Here is a 26,052-nt window from a genome sequence, read left to right as displayed (position 1 = left end):
CGAAGTGGATAGAGGGGTGCTCCCTCTGCTGTTTCCTGAAGTCCACGATCATCTCCTTTGTTTTGTTGACGTTGAGTGAGGGGTTGTTTTCCTGACACCACACTCCGAGTGCCCTCATCTCCTCTCTCTGTAGCCTGTCTCGTCGTCATTCGTGATCAAGCCCACTACTGTCGTCTGCAAACTTGATGTTTGAGTTGGAGGCGTGCATGGCCACGCAGTCGTGGGTGAACAGGGAGTATAGGAGGGGGCTAAGCACGCAATCTTGTGGGGCCCCAGTGTTGAGGGTCAGCGAAGTGGAGATGTTGTTTCCTGCCTTCACCATCTGTGGGCAGCCCGTCAGAAAGTCCAGGACCCAATTGAATGTGTACTGCTTGATGATGAGCTTGGAGGGTACTATGGTGTTGAATGTTGAGCTGTAGTCATTGAACAGCATTTTTACATGCAGTGGGGCAAAAAGGTATTTAGTCAGCCACCAATTGTGTAAGTTCTCCCACTTAAAAAGATGAGAGGCCTGTAATTTTCATCATAGGTACACTTCAACTATGACAGACAAAATTAGAAAAAAATCCATAAAGTCACATTGTAGTATTTTTTATGAATTTATTTGCAAATTATGGTGGAAAATAAGTATTTGGTCAATAACAAAAGTTTATCTCAATACTTTGTCATTGCCAACAAAGGGTATATAACAGAGGTCAAACGTTTTCTGTAAGTCTTAACAAGGTTTTCACACACTGTTGCTGGGATTTTGGCCCATTCCTCCATGCAGATCTCCTCTAGAGCAGTGATGTTTTGGGGCTGTTGCTGGGAAACACGGACTTTCAACTCCCTCCAAAGATTTTCTATGGGGTTGAGATCTGGAGACTGGCTAGGCCACTCCAGGACCTTGAAATGCTTCTTACGAAGCCACTCCTTCGTTGCCCGGGCGGTGTGTTTGGGATCATTGTCATGCTGAAAGACCCAGCCACGTTTCATCTTCAATGCCCTTGCTGATGGAAGGAGGTTTTCACTCAAAATCTCACAATACATGGCCCCATTCATTCTTTTCTTTACACGGATCAGTCGTCCTGGTCCCTTTGCAGAAAAACAGCCCCAAAGCATGATGTTTCCACCCCCATGCTTCACAGTAGGTATGGTGTTCTTTGGATGCAACTCAGCATTCTTTGTCCTCTAAACACGACGAGTTGCGTTTTTACCAAAAAGTTATATTTTGGTTTCATCTGACCATATGACATTCTCCCAATCTTCTTCTGGATCATCCAAATGCTCTCTAGCAAACTTCAGACGGACCTGGACATGTACTGGCTTAAGCAGGGGGACACGTCTGGCACTGCAGGATTTGAATCCCTGGCAGCGTAGTGTGTAGGCTTTGTTACTTTGTTATAATTTTGACCCCACGGGGTGAGATCTTGCGTGGAGCCCCAGATCGAGGGAGATTATCAGTGGTCTTGTATGTCTTCTATTTCCTAATATTTGCTCCCACAGTTGATTTCTTCAAACCAAGCTGCTTACCTATTGCAGATTCAGTCTTCCCAGGCTGGTACAGGTCTACAATTTTGTTTCTGGTGTCCTTTGACAGCTCTTTGGTCTTGGAAATAGTGGAGTTTGGAGTGTGACTGTGAGGTTGTGGACAGGTGTCTTTTATACTGATAACAAGTTCAAACAGGTGCCATTAATACAGGTAACCTGTGGAGGACAGAGGAGCCTCTTAAAGAAGACGTTACAGGTCTGTGAGAGCCAGAAATCTTGCTTGTTTGTTGGTGACCAAATACTTATTTTCCAAATAAATTCATAAAAAATCCTACAATGTGATTTTATGGATTTTTTTCTCTCATTTTGTCTGTCATAGTTGAAGTGTACCTATGATGAAAATTACAGGCCTCTCTCATCTTTTTAAGTGGGAGAACATGCACAATTGATGGCTGACTAAATACTTCTTTGCCCCACTGTAGGTATTCCTCTTGTTCAGATGGGATAGGGCAGTGTGCAGATTGATAGCGAGGGTGGCCGGTAAGGTGGAGGTAATTTGATCCTTGACAAGTTTTTCAAATCACTTCATGATGACAGAAGTGAGTGCTACGGGGCAGTAGTCATTTAGTTTTTTTCGCCTTCTTGGGTATAGGAACAATGGTGGCCATCTTGAAGCATGTGGGGACAGCAGGCTGGGATAGGGAGTGATTGAATATGTCCGTAAACACACCAGCCAGCTGGTCTGCACATGCTCTGAGGATGTCGTCTGGGCACATTTAAATGTAGTCCTGCGAGGATCAACACGTTTAAATGTTTTACATACCTCGGCCACGGAGAAGGAGGGGCGCAGTCCTTGTTAGCTGGCTTCCAGAGTTTCAGTTTCTCATATTTCCTGACATTTAATCCTAGTAACAATTCCCTGTCTTAGGTCAGTTAGGATCACCACTTTATTTGAAGAATGTGAAATGTCAGAATTATAGTAAAGAGAATGATTTATTTCAGCTTTTATTTCTTTCATCACATTTCCAGTCGGTCAGAAGTTTACATATACTCAATTAGTATTTGGTAGCATTGCTTTTAAATTGTTTAACTTGGGTCAAATGTTTCGGGTTGACTTCCACAAGCTTCCCACAATAAGTTGGGTGAATGTTGGCCCATTCCTCCTGACAGAGCTGGTGTAACTGAATCAGGTTTGTAGGCCTCCTTGCTCGCACATGTTTTTTCAATTCTGCCCAAAAATGTTCAATGGGATTGAGGTCAGAGCTTTGTGATGGCCACCTCAATACCTTGACTTTGTTGTACTTAAGCCATTTTGCCGCAACTTTGGAAGTATGCTTGGGGTCATTGTCCATTTGGAAGACCCATTTGCGACCAAGCTTTAACTTCCTGACTGATGTCTTGAGATGTTGCTTCATTATATTGACATAATTGTCCTCCCTCATGATGCCATCTATTTTGTGAAGTGCACCAACAAAGCACCCCCACAACATGATGCTGCCACCCCTGTTCTTCACAGTTGGGATGGTGTTCTTCGACTTGCAAGCGTCCCCCTTTTTCCTCTAAACATAACGATGGTCATTATGGCCAAATAGTTCTATTTTTGTTTCATCAGACCAGAGGACATTTCTTCAAAAAGTATGATCTTTATATCCATGTGCAGTTGCAAACTGTAGTCTGGCTTTTTTATGGCAGTTTTGGAGCAGTGGCTTCTTCCTTGCTGAGTGTCGATATAGGACTCGTTTTATGATATAGATCATTTCCTATTTCCTATTTCCTCCAGCGTCTTCACAAGGTCCTTTGCTGTTGTTCTGGGATTGATTTGCACTTTTTGCACCAAAGTATGTTCATCTCTAGGAGACAGAACGCATCTCCTTCCTGAGCGGTATGATGGCTGCGTGGTCCCATGAGGTTTATATTTGCGTACTATTGTTTGTACAGATGAACGTGGTATTTTAAGGTATTTGGAAATTGCTCCCAAAAATGAACCAGACTTTTGGAGGTCTATAATATTTTTTCTGAGGTCTTGGCTTATTTTCCCATGATGTCAAGCAAAGAGGCACTGAGTTTGAAGTTAGGCAGTGAAATACATCCACATGTACACCTCCAATTGACTCAAATAATGTCAATTAGCCTATCAGAAGCTTCTAAAGCCATTACATAATTTTCTGGAATTTTCCAAGCTGTATCAAGGCACAGTCAACTTATTGTATGTTAACATCTGACCCACTGGATTTGTGATGCAGTGACTTATAAGTGAAATAATCTGTCTGTAAACAATTGTTGGAAAATGTATTATTGAAAATTGTCATGCACAAAGTAGATGTCCTAACCAACTTGCCAAAACTATAGTTGTTAACAAGAAGTGTGTGAATGCTTGCTTTTCCTTTCACTTTTACGGCTCTCTAGAGACAAGACTGCTTGCTGATTATGGTGCCGGAAGAAATGGCTGCAGTTTTATGGGCACCCAACCAATTGTGCTATTATGTGGTTTTTTTTGGCATTATTTGTAACTTATTTTGTACATAATGTTTCTGCAACCGTATCTTACGGCAGAAAAGAGTGTCACGATTGTCGATGTAATCATACTCAGACCAAAGTGCAGCGTGGAATCGGTTCAACATTATCAATAAAATTTCAAAATGTCAGCCTATAGGGAGGAAGTCAGAGACCTGGCTGGGTGGTGCCAGAATAACAACCTATCCCTCAACGTAACCAAGACTAAGGAGGACTACAGGAAAAGGAGCACCGAGCACGCCCATTCTCATCGACTGGGCTGTAGTGGTGCAGGTTGAGAGCTTCAAGTTCCTTGGTGTCCACAACAACAACAAACTAGAATGGTCCAAACACACCAAGGCAGTCGTGAAGAGGGCACGACGACAAAGCCACTTCCCCCTCAGGAAACTAAAAAGATTTGGCATGGGTCCTGAGATCCTCAAAAGGTTTTACAGCTGCAACATCGAGAGCATCCTGACCGGTTGCATCACTGCCTGGTACGACAATTGCTCTGCCTCCAACCGCAAGGCACTTCAGAGGGTATGGCAAGCGGTACATGTAGTGCCAAGTCTAGGACAAAAAGGCTTCTCAACAGTTTTTATCACCACGCCATAAGACTCCTGAACAGGTAACCAAATGGTTACCCGGACTATTTGCATTGTGTGCCACCCCCCAACCCCTCTTTTACACTGCTGCTACTCTCTGTTTTATCATATATGCATAGTCAATTTAACTATACATTCATGTGCATAATACCTCAAATGATCCGACCAACCAGTGCTGCTGCACATTGGCTAACCGGGCTATCTGCATTGTGTACCATCACCTGCCAACCCCTCTTTTTACGCTACTGCTACTCTCTGTTCATCATATATGCATAGTCACTTTAATCATACTTACTTGTACATACTACCTCAATAAGCCTGACTAACCGGTGTCTGTACATAGCCTTGCTACTGTTATTTTCACATTTATTTTTACTGTTGTTTTATTTCTTTACTTACCTACACACACACACACACACACCCGTACACACACTTTTTTTTCGCACTATTGGTTAGAGCCTGTAAGTAAGCATTTCACTGTATGGTGTTGTATTTGGTGCATGTGACAGATCAACTTTGATTTGATTTGATTGCCCATTGGGCCAGGTGTGAATGTTCTGGGACCCTAAACCTACCAAGCCAATTTTAATACATTTGGAAGCCCGTCCACCGTTGAAGGCCCAGGAAGAACAAATTAATATCACGATATACCTTTATCATGTTGATGTGTGATATTACCCTCAGCAAGTAATATGACACTGTATAGGCCACAAGCGGTTGCTATTATTTCTGTATGGTATTCAAAACGGTAAATGGGTTATGCCAATACAGCTGACCTTCTGTGTGTTATTTTAGATAACAAAGCACCTTTGGTAAGAGACAAGACAAGAAGTTCAAGGGAATCCAAGCGGCAACGGCAAAGCCTGACCAATGTAGGGAACACTTCAGACAAAGTGACTGGGAAAAGGGGTATGTGCTTATCTTTCAATAATATAAAAAAATAAAAAATAGGCCTATTCTGAGGTAGAGACATAATGTCTTATTGCAAATGAATGGTAATGTTCTGTCTTCTTTCTGTCCTCCCTGTCTATTGTTATGATCCAACTGAAGCTGAAGTGAAAGCCAAGTTCACAAGCAGAGTGGAGGGTACGTATACCGAGTTAAAATTTTAATAGGGATAGCCCCCTTTTTTTTCAATTTTTTTCCTAAAATGACATACCCAAATCTAACTGCCTGTAGCTCAGGCCCTGAGGAAAGGATATGCATATTCTTGGTACCATTTGAAAGGAAACACTTTGAAGTTTGTGGAAATGTGAATTGACTATAGGAGAATATAACACATTAGATCTGGTAGATGAAAATACAAAGAAAAAAAACACTACCACTATCTTTGAAATGCAACAAAGGTCCCAAATCCAGCCATCACTCTGGTTGTTATTCAGTGTATGTGCAAAGTTTCAGACTGATAACTTGAAGTATGAGCAAGCTACATGACATTTAGTGTGAAATCACCCAGGTACATTTGGGAAAATCGTGAAGGAGACATTTACATTTACATGACATTTTTCTGTATACTTGGACTTTGATTTTACCTTCCCAGTATTAGTAGCCATATTGTAAGTTCAACATTTGAAAAACACACAGTTTTCAAAACTTCATAAATCTCCATATTCTTGTAACTTTGTCCAAAAGGAAAAGGCTTGCTGCCGCACAAGGTTCGCAGCAACATTTTGCGACAGATACGGGGTTTCCGCATACTCCCAAAAAGCCCAGCTCATTGGCTATCTAGCTTTGTTTGACTGGTGCTTATTTGACAAAGTTACAGTCAATCAAGTGAAGACCGCCCGTGTCATTGGCGCGCCATGAATGCGATGCTCTCTGACCAAATTTGGTGTCCTATAGGATATAGTACAGTACACACCTAATGATATAGTGAAGTCTGGTTACGTTCTAGGATCTCTGAGGAATAAATACGAACGTGAGTTGACTGGTTGAAACAACTTTTAGGGTTAGATTTGAATGAGTGGAAATACAAAATCGATCGTGCATGCTATATGGACCTTTTTAGGATATGAATAAGGATTTTATCTAACAAAACAACACTTCATGTTATCTCTGAGACCCTTTCGATGATAAATCAGAGCAAGATTTCAGAATGTAAGTACACATTTCACCTTCAGAGGTGAATTTATCAAACCTATCGCTGTGAACATAGTGTTTTGTTGTTAGGAGCTCTCCTTAAACAATAGCATGGCATTTTTTTTCGCAGTAATAGCTACTGTAAATTGGACAGTGCGGTTATATTAACAATAATTTAATCTTTCTGATATAAGACACTTATATGAACCAACATTTGTTGTTTCTCTAAAACCTGCGATCGTGACACACAGCGCTGCATGATTTACAACTGTCCCGTTCACCGGACGCCTATCCCTAAGAAGTTGGTACACACATTCATATGTTTTCACGAAGCCTCATTATTTGCTGCTCTATGACAATTAACACTGGAGAAGACGCAAAAGGTCAGTCATTGTGACAGTTCTTGCTCCAGTTCTTGCTCTCCTTGGTTGGCAACAGAGTCAATTTGTCACACAGGTGCAGCTTTTCCACAAACTGGTGGCCATTTTGGAAAGCCAAACAAAATCCCATAGCCCTTTCAATTCATATTCCACGCAGGGGATTTTCATTTTACACGATGCAATAGTATCAGAAAATGCCCACCTCCTTTACAATTTCTTCCTGAGCAAGCCCACTTATGAAACACATTTTATTTCACAATTTACATATGCTTTGTTTCAAAAATACTTTTCTTGGACTTTTTAGACAGATAAGAGGCCACATTGCTTATTTTGTGGGCTTTGTTTAACTCATTAAGATAGTGTTATTGAGGTGTTATTTTCTACACTGTGAGAGAGGCTAAAACATTTTCATTCACTTTCTACAAACCTAAGAGCCTAACAGATTGTCAGATGGTTTTCATTCACTTCATGAACACTGTATTGTACCTAAAAATTATTGTAGACATTTTGTATGCCCTCCATTTTAGCTGTGGAGAGAGTTGCCAATGTGAATGGGAAGGGCTCCAGTGTGATAATGGGATGGGAACTAATCCGGAGACAATTCCTGGCCCTCTTCATCAAACGTTTCCACCACGCACGCAGGAGCCGCAAAGGCATCATTGCTCAGGTAATGACCACACACAAACCTCACAGTTCTCTATGCCTCTGTTTTCTATACCCTTAAGTGTAGTAGTGTCATGAAAAAAATCCATTCTATTGTAAAAAGAGGTGGCTACGTACCGTAGGGGGAAGTAGTTTGACAAATAGATATGAAAGTACTACCAACTCTTCAATCTGTGGAGGAGAAAAATGGACGCTCAGTCCCTATGTATGCAACAAACCTAGAATGTATAATACGTTTCTTAAGGAAAGTGGATGTTTTATTTTATCTGAAGGGCTTATCTGTCTTATCTGCCAAGGAGACAGAGCCGATCACAACTTTAAGAGAGGCTCTGTAATGTAAACTAAAATCTGTTTAGAACACACACAAACACACATACACACACACACACACCAGCTATGAGAACTTCCTGTCTCCTCTCATAATGGTTTCCACTTTAAATTAATAGGAACCTCAAAGGCAAAGAGATGTCTACAATTTTTTTTTCTAATTTGTTAGTATGCTAATAATGTGGTTTCATTAGTTATGTATCAAATAAGATTATCATAACAATTAGCTCTCTGGCAGGTTGCTATTAGCCTGTAAAGTGTGTGTCCGTATCGTTTTGTGAGTTATTTTAATTTAGAGTCAGAACCAATAGATGGTTATCTATTTACATGACACCTTACATTTACTTTTTGTCAGAGATGATGCACAATTGTTGACGTACAAACTCAGATTTTCTGTTTCTTTGTCATTTATTTTGAGCTCTGTTCCACTAATAATCATATTGATGCAAATCTTTATTCATAACACGTGTGTAGACATGGTGCAACCCCATCAGCGATGAATGATACCACGACATTGAATTAATTACACTCCAAAGGCACCATCATCATGAAGTACTCCACTCCACTTCTCCTATTCGCCCGTGTGTAAACCTACCACCTGCTGAATTCTAGAACACACTTCCCCCTGTAACTCGCTGCAATACCGATCATACCATTAGTCACTGTCAATACCGGACGTGACTATGTTTTGTTAGCGAGGGGAGGTGTGTGTGGAGTGAAAGTGAGTCCCAAATGGCATCCTATTTCCTATACAGTGCACTACTTTGGACTATGAGCCCTCATCCAAAGTGGTCCACTCTAAAGGGAACAGGATTCCAATTGGGACGCAACCTTTGTTTCATGGCTCCTCTCCTCCCTCCTTCTTCCTCTCATTCCACCTCTCTTCCTGCCCATTCATGTCACTTGCGGGCCTGACAAAGGGCCTGAGCGTCATGTAAACAGCTCCCATTGTTAGCTTATATGAATGTGGCGTGAGGCAATCTCTTTAAACAGAGCCGGTGGGGAATTCAAAAGATGAGACTCAAAATGAAGTGATTTATGGGGACGAAAGTTAGGAGATGGACGGTTAAGTATGTGGACTTGAGGAAGTGGTAGGGAGGCAAGCTCTTCTGTCATGTGAGCCCAGGTGACTGAATCGGAACTCGACGTACGTACCTGAGACTGATTGCGATGTCTTTCCGATAGGTTATCCCAGAGCTGTGTGTAGAAGCATTGTGCTTGATTCAAAATGGATGTCCTCTGCCTTCACTGCTGATGACCCTCCTTCCAATGGAGGCACATAGATGTCATTCAGGGCCAGGCCTCTGTTTCCCAGAATGTTCATAGTGTTAAACTTTAGATTCTGTTGTTGGCATCAAAGCTGTTTCCTTAAAACCATTGTTGCACCCAAAGGGATGAATACAATATTCATGGTTCAAGTGACAGGGGGGGGCAAATCAAAGAATTTCAACATTGGGCACCCCCAGACACGTTTGGTACACTAAATAGTTAATGTATAAATTGAACACTGACGGTAGTTTGTGGCAAAGTGTACAGATATTTAGTCACACTTTTGTGTGCTATGCCAAACAATTGGTATTAACTTTACACTTCAGTCATCGTAAAAACAAATAAAAATTGAAGGCGGGAAACCAGGCCCATGACACGGCAACTTTTACCCACAAAGAAAGGAGTCTCTACTTCCTTATATAATTGTAAACTCATATTACATCGACAATTTCATTGAAAAGTGAATTCTGTCAATTTACAAGGTAGCATACAGGGAATTGAAAGAAAATAGTCTGTGTTTTATAATCTCCTACGACATTGACCTTCCAGTCGCTTTGTTCTACAGTTTCTCTATTTTCCTGTGATTCACTAGTCGGTTAATTGATGAGCTGAGCTGCACTCGGTGACTTCCTCCCAGATATGTAACCAATGGTAACAAGGTTACATCTACTTAAGTTGATACATAAAATAGCTTTCTGTGGTGTTCTGAAATGTTCCATCAATTGCTAACTAACTCTTATTAGTGATCAAATTAGCCTGTGTTTTGCAGTGAGTCTTTGTTATTAGCTGAATTAGTCTAATTTATTATCGTTGTTGCTATTTCCGGTCAATTAACCTTGTTTATAATTTAAAGGCCAACATTGTATATTGTATAATGTGGAAGATTCAGAATTTAGCAGACATTCTTATCCAGAGCAACTTACGGTTAGTGAATCCATCTTAACATAGCTAGGTGAGACAACGACCTTGTCCGAAATCTGTCTTGCCTACTACTTACTTAAACGACATACTGTGTACTAATCGCACTACGTACTGTTTAGTAAAAATGAATACAGCAAGCTACAAGTATCAGCATACTAGTCTCATCCTACTGAGAATGTGTCATCTAATACACAGTTGTGTTGATTCCCTCCATACCTTCATTTTGGTACAGCGCTCCTCTCAGCTGATTATCAGCTGTGGTCAGATACACGTGGCTCTCAAAAGACAACTCTCTTCCTCAATAGTGTGCAACAAATTCTACTAGATGAAAATTAGAAATGACTATGGCATCCTGGCATTTAAAGCATAATACATTTTCGAAATTTCACATACTATAAAACAATTTTTTTAACATGCCCAAAATGCCTACTATTTAGAACGCTAGTACGGGTATTTGGACACGACCAATGACATATCACAGTCATAGTAAGTAAAAAATGTTCTTGATAAAAGTAGTTATAAGCCAAGTCAGTGTTGGCAAGAAAGACAAGTGTGAGTGGTAGGGTGGATTGAGAACATGTTGGCATGAATATGATGCATATCAAAATCCCTGTTGATGGCATAGAATGAAATATTACACAGTTAATAGTGTATCATATACCTCTATGGTTGATGGTCTGTTTTATGTGTAGGTCGGTGTACATATTAGGACATATGCTACATCAGATATTTTAAGATTAGCATTTAGCATGTTGGATGCAGTTTTCTTTTGGATATCTGATGCAGCATGTGCAACCTAATATGTGCACCGCACAGGCCCTGTGCTTTTCTCACGCAATTGGATAGGCAAGCTAGTTGATTCACAAAAACAAATGTTTGACCAAATACAATGCTATTTCTCTTTAAACAAATTAACAACAGACTTTCAGCATGCTCATAGAGAAGGGCACTCAACATGTACTGCACTGACACAAATGACTGATGATTGGTTGAAAGAAATTGCTAATAAGAAGATTGTGGGAGCTGTACTGTTTGATTTCAATGCAGCCTTTGCTATTATTGACCCTAACCTATTGTTGAAAATTTTTTGGTGCTATGACTTTTCAACCTCTGTCATATCGTGGATTCAGAGCTATCTATCTAATAGAACTCAAAGGGTTTTCTTTAATGGAAGTGTTTCTAATGTCAAACATGTAAAGTGTGGTGTACCGCAGGGAAGCTCTCTAGGGCCTCTACTCTTTTCTATTTTTACCAATGACCTGACACTGACATTAAACAAAGCATGTGTGTTCATGTATGCTGATGAGTCAACCATATACACAGCTAATGAAGTCACTGAAACCCTTAACAAAGAGTTGCAGTCTATTTTGGAATGGGTGGCCAGTAACAAACTGGTCCTGAACATCTTTAAAACTAAGAGCATTGTATCTGGTACAAATTATTCCTTAAGTGCTAGACCTCAGCTGAATCTGGTAATGAATGGAGTGGCTGTTGAACAAGTTGAGGCGACTAAATTACTTGGTGTTACCTTAGATTGTAAACTGTCATTGTCAAAACATATAGATTCAGTGGTTGCAAAGATGGGGAGAGGTATAGCCATAATAAAGAGAGGCTCTGCTTTTTTGAAACCACACTCCTAAAAGCAAGTTCTGCAGGCTCTAGTTTTGTCTAATCTTGATTATTGTCCAGTCGTATGATCCAGTGCTGCAAGGAAAGACCTAGTTAAGCTTAATTGTAATCAGAGGGCTGATATAAATACTATGCATGTCTCTCTTGGCAAAGAGTTGAGGAGAGACTGACAGCAACACTTCTTCTATTTATAAGAAATATTAATGTGTTGAAAATCCCAAATTGTTTACAAAGTCAACTTACACACACACTTATCCCACCAGACATGCCACCAGGGGTCTTTTCATAGTCCCAAAATCCAGAACAAATTCAAGAAAATGGACAGTAATATATAGAGCCCTTATTGCATGGAACTTCCTTCCATCTCATATTGCTCAAATAAACAGCAAACCTGGTTTCAAAAGACGGATAAAGAAACACCTCGTGGCACAATGCTGCTCCCCTATTTGACATAGATAGTTTGTGTGTATGCATTGATATGTAGGCTACGTGTGCCTTTTGAAAATGTAATGTGTGTAGTTCTGTCCTTGAGTTGTTCTTGTCTAATGCTGTTCTGTATTATGTCATTCTCTATTATGTTTCATGTTTTGTGTGAACCCTAGGAAGAGTAGCTTCTGCTTTTGCAACAGCTAATGGGGATCTTAATAAAATACCAAATACCAAATATGCTAACTAGCCAGTCTGCCCTCAAATTAAATGTAATAAAATTAATCTGTTATTTTTTTACAGTGAATCTGAAAACACTATAATTTCGTTTTGGTGTTTGTACCCATTTAATATTATTATCTTCCTTGTTTCACCAAATTTGAGAGTGTGGTAAACTCGTAGTCTGTGGAGCACATTGTGAACTTAATGACTTTTCTCTATTGTTTGGCGTGTGTTCACAGAAAAAATACTACCAGATGCCACACACCATTACAGTCTGAGAGAAAGTGTGTGTGTTCGGGATTATCTCATTTAGAGGCTTTTCAGTTGTCGCAGACTATTATTTTAGCGGCGCCCGCATTTACATAGAACACTGAGGTAAATATAGCATTTTTCATTTGTATTGTATGAATGGGCTCCGGAAATTGCAGCATGTAATTAATTAAGTTCAGCAAACCTCCCTCTTCAGTGGAGTATCCAGCAGTACAAGTGTTTAAAGATGAAAGATATTGTCCATTCTGTCTATGACCTTTTTGTCAGCTCCAAGAATGGAAATGAAAAGGGAACATTTTACATGGAGAAGAGAAAAGGGGGGATGTCGTGGTGGCAGGAAAAGAGAACAGCGCAAAATGAATTATGCCTAAGTAGGCGGCAGTTGACAAAGCAAGTGTTTGAAAGTGTTTAATCAAACTCTTTAGAACATGCAAGGCAGCCAAAACAAGTAAACGGCAAGCATTATAATTGACGAGGGTATAAAAGCGTTTGGTCTCATGTCTGATTGTGTGCATCACTTTCATTGTGGATTGTAACGGAGAGGGTGGGGGTGATGATGGGGGTAGGGGTGGAGTGATGTTACTACAGTAGCGTTGGATGTTATGATTTCACCTCTCCGTGTCTTCCACACCTACGCAAGCACACGTGCACATGCAAATGCACGACACAAGACAGACAGATGTATGCATGCACACACAATTTATATGCAGCGTGGTCCAAAATGATTGGATCCCTTGGTAAAGATGAGTTAAAAAGACATAAAAATGAATATGCTGAGCGATAAAAACATGGGAAAATTATATTATTCTAAAACATTTTATGGGATTGGAGAACACATTGGGAGAGATCTTACACCACATATGTCAGAGTCAAGGCCCGCGGGCCACATCCGGCCCGCAAGAAGGTTTTTTACGGCCCCTGGGATGATCTTGATTTATTATTAGAACCGGCCCGCAGCAAGCCGGCAGCCCGCAGATCTTTTACACGCACCAATACTACATTTCCCACAATGCAAAGGTGACGCACCGAGCAGTAGGCTGCTTCATTTCAATATTTATTGGCACAGCAGTCGTCAGCATCACAGTAAAATTAACTTTCAGATACCCATCAAAAATGGCAAAACGGAAGGTGGATACTGAGAACCGGGGGTTTCAAACAAGGTGGGAGTCGGAGTATATGTTCACGAAGGTAGCTGGAAAACCTGTGTGTCTTCTGTGTGGAGAAAGTGTGGCGGTACTGAAAGAGTATAATCTGAGACGACATTATGAAACGAAACACGCGGACAAAAACAAGAATATGGACATGGAACAAAGGCTACAAAAGGCAGAGGAATTAAAACGAGGCCTCAAATCTCGACAGGCTCTGTTCAAAAAAGCCAAATCACAAGGCCAGGCTGCTGTCAAGGCCAGTTTTATTTTGGCAGAAGAGATCGCTAAATCAGCCCGGCCATTTACGGAGGGGGATTTCATCAAAAACTGCATGATTAAAGTTTGTGACGAAGTTTGCCCAGAAAAAAGGCAACTCTTTTTAAATGTGAGTCTGAGCAGAAACACCATTGCCGAGAGAGTAGACCAGTTGTCCATCAATCTAAAAGAGCAGCTTGTGAAAAAGGGAAAAGATTTTATTGCATATTCCTTGGCTGTGGATGAGAGCACCGACATTTCTGACATTGCCCAGTTGTCAATTTTCATCCGCGGAGTGGACTCCAACCTAAGCGTGACAGAGGAGTTTTTGGCTTTACGTCCTATGCATGGCACAACTACGGGGCATGATTTGTATGAAGAGGTGTCAAGATGTGTAAATGAGATGGAGCTGCCTTGGGAAAAACTCGTGGGTTTGACAACCGACGGAGCACCTGCGATGTGTGGACACAGGAGCGGACTGGTGGCGAAGATACGGGAAAAGATGCAAGAGGAAAACGCGACAGGTGAGCTGACAGCTTATCATTGTATCATACACCAGGAAGCGTTGTGCGGTAAAGCCTTGAAAATGGAGCATGTAATGAGCATCATCACGCGCACAGTTAACTTTATCAGAGCCAAAGGTTTGAATCACCGCCAGTTCAAGGCATTTCTGACGGAGTTAGAAACGGAGCATGGTGATTTGCCTTATCACACAGAGGTGCGATGGCTAAGCCAGGGAAAGGTGCTTCAAAGATGTTTCGAGCTTCGTGAGGAGATTTGTCTGTTCTTGGACAGCAAAGGGAAAGACACAACACAACTCCGAGACGAAATGTTTCTGTGTGAAATGGCTTTTCTGTGTGACATTACGAGTCATCTGAATGCAATAAACTTGCAGCTGCAGGGTCGGGATCGTGTCATCTCTGATATGTACAGTACAGTGAAGGCATTTAAAACCAAACTGACTCTGTGGGAGACGCAGATGCGGAAAGAAAATTTGAGCCACTTTCCCAGCTGCCAGACCATGAAAGAGAAGCTCTCTACCAGTGCGTTCCCGAGCACACAGTTGGCTGATAAAATAGGTATGCTTGCCGCTGACTTTCGACGCCGATTTGCTGACTTTGAAGCACAAAAAAGCAGGTTGGAACTGCTCGGTAACCCATTTGCTGTTGACGTGGAAAGCTCACCACCAAACCTCCAAATGGAGTTGATTGACCTCCAATGCAATGATGCACTGAGGGCAAAATATGCGGCAGTGGGTGCTGCGGAGTTCGCCCGTTTCCTCCCCGGCACAATGCCCCAGCTGCGCATCCAGGCTGCTCAAACGTTGTCTATGTTTGGCAGCACATACCTGTGTGAACAACTGTTTTCTTTGATGAACCTGAACAAAACATCACACAGAAGTCGACTTACTGCTGAACACCTCCACTCAATTCTGAGGATTTCTTCAGCTCAGAGCCTTACCCCGAACATTGATGAACTTGTGGAAAAGATGGGACACCACCAAGTATCACCCTCAACCTCAAACAAGTGAACATTACTGTGCAATCACATATTTAGAGTTTTTACTCAGTTCAAGTTTAAAAGTTAAAATTTAATATTTGTTTTCACTGCATGTTACTTCTCCTTAAACAAAGTGTTGTTTTTGATTAATAGATTTTTGCACTTTATTTTTTTGTATTTCAATCCAATTATATTTTAAAAATATTTCAGTTGAGTGGATGATAGAAAATTGCTATTATTGTTTTTTCTTTGAAGTAAATTTAGCCCACTTTTGCTAAAATAGAAAATATAGTCTACTGATGGTGCCTTGAATACCGGTTTCTTTCATTTAATGTTCATGTTATGGGGATATTTATATAAAGGAAATTTGTCTTTTGTGTCTGTTGAAAATTAAAGATTACTGACAGAGCCATAAGAAAATATTGCTTTATTTATCTGATCATATTGTAATATATTTGTTAGGTTTTCAGTAGGTTCAATTAGGTTCACTAGACTATATGCGTCATTTAAAAATTTTTCAATGAACATTCGAACAGTCCGGCCCTCGTCTTGTAGCTGATTTTTTTATTTGGCCCTCCGTCCATTTGACTTTGACACCCCTGTCTTACACCATTCCTCCACACATAATCTTTCTAGATTCTTGATATCCTTTGCCTGCGCTTATGGACTGCGCTCTTCAATTCAAACCACAGGTTTTCAATGGGGTTCAAGTCCGGAAGGCGAGATAGCCATTGCAAAATGTTGATTTTATGTTCAAGCAATTTATGGGGTGAATTTAGATGTGTGCTTGGGGTTATCTCGTACCCGCCAGCCGATTAGTATACTGTATACAAGATATGCATGTGACAGGGCGGCAGTTAGCCTAGTAGTTAGAGCGTTGGGCCAGTAACTGAAAGGTTGCTGGAAGATTCACTTGCGGCCAAGTTTCATCCTCCTGGCAGAGGCAGCCAGGTTTTTGGCAAAATACTTGGTAAAGTTCATGATGCCGTTGACCTTAACAAGTGTCCCAGGACCAGTGGAAGCCAAATAGCCCCATACCATCAAAGATCCACCACCATACTGTATAGTAGTGATGAGGTATTTTCTGCTTATGCATTGTTCTTTCCAAGGCCAAACCCACCATAGCAGATTTGTGGTAATGATACTTAGTTTGAATTGAATTGTAAGTATGTAGTCCAGTACAGCACGTTCCACTCTGGATGAAAGCACATGACAAGTGAAAAGACATATTATTATCTTTATCCCCGATCGCTCCCAGCGTTTGCTAATTGGATTGCGCAATAACATTTCAATGCTCCCTCAAGGGAGCCTCAGTCGGACACATGAAACTACACCCCTTTTCTGATTCTGCGGGGAAAATGCTTCATTTGGTTGGCTGGTGAAAGTAGTATTGTAACACATATGACTTTAGATATCCCACTACAAGAAAAAGGGGGATACCTAGTCAATTGTTTAACTGAATGCTTTCAACTGAACTGTGTCTTCCGCAGTTAACCCAACCCCTCTGAATCAGAGAGGTGCAGGGGGCTGCCTTAATTAACATACTGTACACATCATTAGCGCCCAGGGAACAGTGGATTAATTACCTTGTTCAGGGGCAAAACAACAGATTTTTAACTTGTCAGCTCGGGGATTCGATCCAGCAACCTTTCGGTTACTGGTCCAACGCTCGTACCCGCCAGCCGATTAGTATACTGTATATAAGATATGCATGTAACAGGGCGGCAGGTAGTCTAGTAGTTAGAGCGTTGGGCCAGTAACTGAAAGGTTGCTGGATCGAATCCCAGAGCTGACAAGGTAAAAATCTGTCATCCTGCCCCTGAACAACCCACTGTTCCCCGGTAGTCCGTCATTGTAAATAAGAATTTGTTCTTAACTGACTTGCCTAGTTAAATAAGAAAGTTATGTGGATAGTCAGTAATTGTCATTAAATGATATTAAACGCATTGTATCGGCCTTCTGTAACAGTGTTTTCACAGGATAGGATACCTAAAAAAGGCATTGCCAAAGAAGTGTAATTTTGCAGCAGATTCTAATATCATGTCAATGTCACACAGGTGATTCTGCCAGCTGTCTTCGTCTGCCTGTCTCTCATCTTTTCCGTCATCATTCCCCCTTTTGCTGAGTACCCTAATCTGGAGCTGCAGCCATGGATGTACGGGCTGCCCCAAACGACATTCTACAGGTGAGCCATTGAAACATCATGCTCTCTGACTTTATAATCACACCTTTATCAGTACAGGTGAATATGCTGAGATTTGTATTGCATTTGTGTAAACGTAGCAAACTCAGCAGGGTAACCTGAGCAGGACAGATAGAAAGAATTATAAAAAATATAAAGTCATTCTACTATGATGTTAAGAATAATGGGCATACTGTTTATCTGAATGCAGAAACCACATAGGCGATGGAGGTGGATCGCTCCTAGTGCCAATGTTTGGAGGGAATTTTGTTTTGAAGACTTTGGCATATTGGAATGAATTTGACTGTGTCCCCAATGCCACCCTATTCTGTATATAGTGCACCAATATGGTGATATTTGGCACTGAGATTTACTGTCTTTCTGGGGGAGAGTAGAGAGCAGTGTAGATGCCTCACAAATTCCAATGTGTTCAAACTGACTGGGTAATAATCTGGCTTCGGCCTTGACATGGCAGTGCATGTCAGGATCCAATGTTTGAGCTCTGACTCGCATAATCTGTCAAAGAAATAAAGTTACATTTTTATGAATCTCATGAGGAGACGTATAGCTGCCCATTTGATGGACAGAAGATATACCTTCACTCACAGTAACACTGAGTTGAATCCCAGATGTCAAGGCATAATTAATTGTACACACTTTTAAGGATGCCATCTGAGCACTGGTGTAGATGGATGGAAAATGGTGGAATCAGTTGCATAGCTGGTTTAACAATGTTTTTTTTCATCCTTGTTTAAGTGTCACAGAAAAACACTTATATTTACAGTGTCTATACAAGGACACCCTCAATCTCAGCTGGATTTTTTTTCTGCTGAGATTGAGGCTGTTCTAATATGGACACCATATATATTCTATACATACTGTAACATATCGGCAAGTTGGTTTTTATACTTACAGTAACACAGATTTTTTTTTTGAATTTCTTGCATTGCATTTTGGGGTTTGCTTATAAAATACATTAAAATAAATAGAAGTAATGTGAAAAACATGTTGAATATTTCATAGAGTTCCCTCCTCCTGCCCATTGATATTCTACGGAGGTTTGCTTATTTTATTCAGGGGAGAGCATTGTAATAGATTGATCCAGTTGGACGGTTTAAACAGAACTATCAGGCATGTTGCTATGGAAATCACAGGTATGCTTTTTTTTTACTGTCTAGAGATTCACCTTCTTAGCATTGTCTTATGTCTGATACCGCAATGATTCCGCCTGCACTGTCAGTTGAGGGACGAGCGACTCATAGCAGTGACTCCACCTAACTATTTAAATGGTTGCTATGGAAATTGCGGGTATATGCCTTTTTCACTGGCTAGAGTTTCACCATCTTAGTTGAAGTTAGACTAAAGGCAGTGAGTCTTAACTGCAATTGTTACACCGCATTAAATATGCAGTATTCATCAGAACAACCAAAAACTAGCCTTGGTATGTGTCACCATTAGCAAGCTGAAGTTTTTTCACTTCTCTGACATTGTCTGTGGTCAATTACTGCACATAGTCTTCCCCTTAATTATTTTAAGACACTTCCCTATGTGATCTCTGGAAAAGCCACAACAGGCTCGATCCTGTTCTACACAGACAGAGAGAGTATATAGTACATGCTCCAGCTGAAATAGTCAATGTCAACTAAACGTGCCCTGGGAATTTGGCAAATTCAGGTTAAAACGGCTGGTTTAAAAAGAAATTGTTATGCTCCTAATGTTTAAAATGAACATGAATAACATCATGTCTATGCCGTGCAATTTAATGCAACTTCATATCCCTTAAATAATGGAGTATTTGAACAGTATGGTCGAACATTGATGACACTTTTCGATTCAAACATAAACATGATTAGGCTTGTCCCATGAACAAAATATTCTTAAGACTTAATTTCTTTAAAAATGTGATATCCATACAATGCGTCTCTCAGATGAGAGGGGAGTTGAAAGGAGTGAGTTGAATGTGCAATCTGATCCCTACTCCATGATATTTAAGTTAAAGTTAATCCATCTGACATGGAGTGGAGGTTATACAACCAAAGTAATGATGAGAAATCATTCTTTCTTCCAAGGCAGTCTTACGAGAAAGCAACCACTTTATTTTACACTAAGGGAAACACATATTTCCTGCCAGAGCATTATGCCTCTTCAATAAATAGCCATATTTTATTTCAGAGAGTAGGCGTCGGCTACATAAGTATTACAACACTCAGATCTGCATTATTTGTTCTAATTCATTGCATCTAAATTGACTATTACTACTACTGTAAGATTTTCTCTTTCAGTACATAAACCAAGATTAGTTCTAGTGTGTCTCTGTGTTCATTTTGTCCCCCCAATAGTCTTGTTACCTTGAATAATTGTTCATCCCAGTTTGTGTCCCAAATCACACCCTATTCCAAATATAGTGTACTGCCCTGGTCAAAAATAGATCACTGTAAGGGAATAGGGTGCTATTTGGGACATATTCCCAACTATCATTAATGGTAAAACAGATGGCTGAGCATAATCCATTTTTGCAATCAACCACTTCGATTTCTCTCCTCGCTTATGGCGGAGGAAATTATATACTTTAGACTGACCTTCATGAGAGATAAATGAGCCTATAAACGTTGTACTAATCCCATTGGCCAGCAGTGACCACGCTGGACCCTAGTTATGATCTTTATGAAATGCTGTGTTTTTAGAGCCAAGATAAAGAGCAGAGTTTGTGTATACATTGATTTGTAAACTGTCTGTTTTCCCTCCAGGCACATAAGTACCGTAGAGTGCTCTGATGTAAACAAACAGATGGAGCATACTGTATGCACATGTGCACACACACCCCACACATATATACACACACACACACACACACGCACGCGCGCACACGCACGCACGCACGCACGCACACACACACACACACACACACACATACACAGAGTTTATGTTGTGTTGACATCTGCTCCATTCAGAATGCCAAGAGCTTTTCTCATCCATACCTGCTAAGTGGTATGTTTTCATTTGGAAATGTAATGTTCTCAACAAAATGCCAGTGCCGTAAAATTATTACTCTGTCATCCTTCATTACACTAATCACGGTTGCATGTTAGCTGGGTATCTTGCACTACTTTAAATAAAAACAATGAAATATACACTCCTTTTGATCTAATTTCCTTTTGGCCAATTTCTCTATCTAGTGATGGAAATACTGTAAATATACCCATCCTCCTAATCTTGGTTGATTCAGTGAGCCAAGCCCTTAGTGACCTAATCAAATCCTGATTACAGTATCTAGTCCAGTAACTTAAACCCCCAAAGTTCCACCAGGATAGAACTAATGATGCCAAAGGAGATGGCTGCCGTTTTACGCTCCCGTAACCAATTGTGCTATTGTGTATGTTTTTTCGCGTTATTTGTAACTTATTTTGTACATAATGTTTCTGCCACCGTGTCTTATGACCGAAAAGAGCTTCTTGATATCAGAGCAGCGATTACTCACCACGTACTGGAGGAATTCTTCTTCTTTGACGAGTTGGATGGGAAGGATTTACTTCGGACGCCCGACATGGCCCTCATCCCTGTCATTTGCAGGAGGAAAAGACAGAGATATTGTGGACGTAAGGATCCGTTGCCGAAAGGGTAATCTACCTTTACCATCGGTCCTGTTAGCCAACGTACAATCAATCGATAATAAAATAGACGAACTACGAGCACGTATATACCCTACCAACGGGACATTAAAAACTGTAATATATTATGTTTCACCGAGTTGTGGCTGAACAACGACATGATTAACATATAGCTGGCGGGTGTTAAGCTTTTTCGTCAGGATAGAACAGCAGCCTCTGGTAAGACAAGGGGCAATGGCCTGTGTATATTTGTAAACAACAACTGGTGCATGAAATCTAAGGAAGTCCGAAGGTTTTGCTCGTCTGAGCAAGAGTATCTCATCATAAGCTGTAGACTACACTATCTACCAAGAGAATTTACATCTATATTTTTCGTAGCTGTCTATATACCACCGCAGGCCGATGCTGGCACTAAAACCGCACTCAATGAGCTGTATACGGCCATAAGCAAACAGGAAAATGCTCCTAGTGGCTGGGGACTTTAATGCAGGGAAACTCAAATCCGTTTTACCTAATCTCTACCAGCATGTTAAATGTACAACCAGAGGGGAAAAAACTCTAGACCACCTTTACTCCACACACAGAGATGCATACAAAGCTCTCTCTCACCCTCCATTTGACAAATATGACCATAATGCTATCCCCCTGATTCCTGCTTACAAGCAAAAACTTAAGCAGGAAGCACCAGTGACTCGGTCAATAAGAAAGTGGTCAGATGAAGGAGATGCTAAGCTACAGGACTGTTTTGCTAGCACAGACTGGAATATGTTCTGGGATTCATCCAATGGCATTGAGGAGTATACCACCTCAGTCATCGGCTTCATCAATAGGTGCATTGACGACGTTGTCCCCACAGTGACAGTACGTACATATCCCAATCAGAAGCCATGGATTACAGGCAACATCTGCACTGAGCTAAAGGGTAGAGATGCCGCTTTCAAGGAGCGGGACTCTAACCCGGAAGCTTATAATAAATCCTGCTATACCCTCCGACGAACCATCAAACAGGCAAAGCGTCAATACAGGACTAAGATTGAATTGTACCACACCAGCCTCGACGCTCATCGGATGTGGCAGGGCTTGCAAACTATTAAAGATTACAAAGGGAAGGACAGCCGCGAGCTGCCCAGTGACACAAACCTACCTGCACATTGACTCTTTACCACTACCCCCTGTATATAGCCTCGCTTGTTATTTCACTGCTGCTGTTTAATTATTTGTTTCTTTAATTTTCTATTTTTCACTAATCATTTTTTTTACTTCACACTCATTGTTGGTTAAGGGCTTGTAAACATTTCACGGTAAAGTCTACACCTATTGTAATCGGCGCATGTGACAAATACATTTTGATTTGACTTGGTCAGGGCATGATCCAACTGCTTTGAGCATGGACTGCCTGACGTTCAGCTCTTACAGCCACAATGCTTCATTTTGCTTTTCAGTCAACGGCAGACCCACCACTTGGTTCCTTATCAAGCTGAGACGTGGGATCGGAGAAATGTTTGTTATTGTGGGGACTGGAGATGTTTTATTTGTCCAAGCAATTAAAAGATTAGATGATTGCTTTGGATTATGTTGATAATTAGCCCTCCTGTAAGGCATAGTGTTAGAGTCTAACTAACAAGGTCCAATTTCATTGCAGCAATGATGGACCGCCAAATAATACAGAGGTTGCTCATGTGGTGGACTCTTTGGTGAATAATCCTGGGTTTGGGACTCGCTGCATGGCTAATAACCCTATACCGTGAGTATGACCAGCGGCCATTTTGACACACCTCTCCCTCCCTCCATGTTATTACTGCATATGTTTTGTTTGCAGTGTTTCTCCTGCTAGATTGTCCATAAAGTTCTCCAAGTGAAGCAAGCCGCCCAATATCTGTTCATTTTGAACAGTGGAGAAGGGTGCAAAGCACATAATCAAATTTGATAAAGTGTTGTTCAAGTGTTTATTAGTTGTATGCCATATAGGCCCAAATCGTCCTCTAGCTAGCCCAGACCCCCCCTTGCATTTGTGGAGATGGAAATGGAAAGGGAGATTCAATTGGATATGGTTACCCTCTGATATGCTTGGTGCAAATGTTCCCACATTGTCTACTTTACTTTATTACATTTATTTTTGCAGGGACAATGCACATGAATCCAAATTTCAGTAGTGAATGTTTTAGCCATCTGGAAAATGTTCTAACATAGTCCCTGGGCAGGTTATTATTAAAAACACTTAAAAAGATAAATGCAGACAGACAATAAGTGCATACAGAGCAACATGTGACAAGCAACACTTAGCACGTGGACAGATACTCATATCCGATGATTTCAGATCTCAAAAGTGCATACAGGGTAGGGGGTAGGTGTCAATATGGAATTGGGCAAACATCTCCCCCATTGGCACATTTTTTTTACCTCAATAAATCAATTCAAATTTTGTTTTCACCAAATCTGATGCTGAACCTGGTCGATTTGGATTTTTTTTTGTTTTGATAAAATCTGAAGTTGCGTATCTCATGCAGGATAATTCCTCGAGAGACTACATTCCGTTTTATTCTTACATGTTCTGACACAATATCCATGCAGTGAAGAAAACCATCGAATAAATCCTAAATATTGATTGCGTACAACCGAAGGCATATACACGGTATCGTACGGTATATGGTTGAGATGAAATAATACACGTTTACGGCATCAATCTAAGTTATTTAGCACCATTTATTTGATATATTCATTCGTTCGTTCTGGGGTTCTCGGAGGTGAGTGTTTTTTGGGATTGTGCAGATGTGCCTTGTTTTACGGTTAGGGGGTTGGAATTATATTGTCAATAGTTAAGTGAACCTGATCTCTCATAACTGCTCCATCTCCTCTCTGTCAAGCCCGATCATGTTCAACTTGCTTTATCAAGCTGTTCTGCTTCCCCAACTCTTCAGCTGGCGCACTAACAACACTTACCGTGCCTCCCTGTTTTAGATAAGGAGACTTCTATGCTGTAGTTGTGTTGACAACGTCATTTGTCATCTACCGTTGCTGACTAATGAAAACCTCTCATCTCCAAAACAGAAATGTTTCAGTAAATTGAAAAAAAAAAATAATCCATATTTTCCCATTAACGAGCATACAGTGAAACTTTTATGGACCTTCAGGAGCTATTTTCCTAGAGTCATGGAATGTTCAGAGTACATTGAGTGGAGTGACTGCTTTCAATACAAAATAAAAAGGTTTTCATTAGAGAGCGACGCTATGTTTAAAAAGAGCTAGACCTAAACAGGTATCCTAAAACTGTGTAAGTAAGTGTACTGTTTACATGCTTGAATTTGAATGTTATGTCTTTCTGATGATAACTGTTGAGAAATCCCCTGCCAAGGCATGATATTTCCTATTTTGATTCTCATGGTTAGTCATCTTCATCATCATCTTCATTACCATCATCACCCCCACCCCCCTTTCTCCAGGAATCTCCCGTGTGTCCCCATTGATTCTAAATGGACTACTCCCTCAGTGGAACCCTCTATCAACAACATCTTAATCAACGGGACCTGGAGCATGGCCAACCCTTCCCCTAACTGCCAGTGCAGCACTCCTCAAAAGACTATCATGCTGCCAGATTGCCCACCTGGAGCCGGGGGGCTGCCTCCCCCTCAGGTTAGTCCACAATCTGTCAACCCCAGGTCTGCTTGTAACATAATGGTTTCCAATAGAAATACTTGACCTCTGGCCTGAAATGTGTGTTTAACATGGCAACCTGTGTTGGACCTGAAGACTTGTGTTAGCGCCCCGAACTAATGCTTAAGCTTTTAGCTCTGCCAGCTAAAAGAGCAGGCTTCGAACCCCAGATGGTCAAATTGGTGCAGTGACCCAGGTGCAGTGAGGGGGAGGTCAAAGGAGTGTGAAGTGTAACATAGTTGATTCAGTGTGCGCTGTGTCTACAGTCCTGCAATGGCAATGTAGGTGTCTAAAACTGAAGTTATCATCTTCGCCTCCAAAGTTTTTATTGTGAAAGCATGTTTACCAAAGTATCCCCTTACAATGGGTAATACTTATTGCATGCTATACTTTACTCTATATCCCCTCCATGATGGATCCACCTTACAAATTAATCCATCCAATTTAACTAATGGATCCAGAAGCAGGATATTACATGACCATTAACCACATTAACTACTTTACCAGGGTCAGCTAGAGTGTATATATCCAGCTAAACATGGATGTCCAGCTGGGACAATGTAACCATTGAAGTTAGACAGCTTTATTGTATCCATGTTACTATTGTCTCATGTCTTCCTCAATAGCCTTAGGGCTGGTCTTAAGAAAAAAATGTATGTTGAGATAATGTGTCGCACTACTCTTTTTCTGGCATCCTTTGAACTCTGACCTCTCTCAGATCATCCCTTTTAGCCAACCCCTCTCGGAGAGTGGGTGCAGGTTAGCGCTGAGCTTGCAGATGTCCGACCCCTCCCCTATAACTTCCAAGGCCTGGGTTTTCCCTGTGTGTCTCTTGGAAATCAAAGGCAATGTTTTATAAGCCATTACCCTAACAACATACATGGCCAAATGCAGGACCCCATTGAGTCTTAAACCTGACTGTGATCAATGAGGTGGGTGGCCCCGCTGGTCACT

At 41.0% G+C, this 26,052-nt stretch overlaps 1 protein-coding gene across 1 annotated transcript in view; it reads left to right on the top strand.

Moving 5' to 3' along the window:
* LOC110500599 (phospholipid-transporting ATPase ABCA1) overlaps positions 1 to 26,052 on the top strand; it is a 279,746-nt gene that overhangs the window by 151,227 nt on the left and 102,467 nt on the right. Inside the window, exons 26-31 of the mRNA XM_090214665.1 lie at positions 5,364 to 5,477; positions 5,619 to 5,654; positions 7,555 to 7,694; positions 17,715 to 17,842; positions 23,090 to 23,191; positions 24,888 to 25,077. Of these exons, the coding sequence (XP_090070791.1) occupies positions 5,364 to 5,477; positions 5,619 to 5,654; positions 7,555 to 7,694; positions 17,715 to 17,842; positions 23,090 to 23,191; positions 24,888 to 25,077 (710 nt within the window). The remainder of the gene's footprint in view (positions 1 to 5,363; positions 5,478 to 5,618; positions 5,655 to 7,554; positions 7,695 to 17,714; positions 17,843 to 23,089; positions 23,192 to 24,887; positions 25,078 to 26,052) is intronic.

The sequence above is a fragment of the Oncorhynchus mykiss genome, chromosome 21, assembly GCF_057628025.1.
Source record: "Oncorhynchus mykiss isolate SJ-2025 chromosome 21, ASM5762802v1, whole genome shotgun sequence".
Taxonomy (NCBI): domain Eukaryota; kingdom Metazoa; phylum Chordata; class Actinopteri; order Salmoniformes; family Salmonidae; genus Oncorhynchus; species Oncorhynchus mykiss.
Note: the sequence above shows the minus strand (reverse complement) of the source record. Positions and strands in the feature narration are given on the sequence as shown.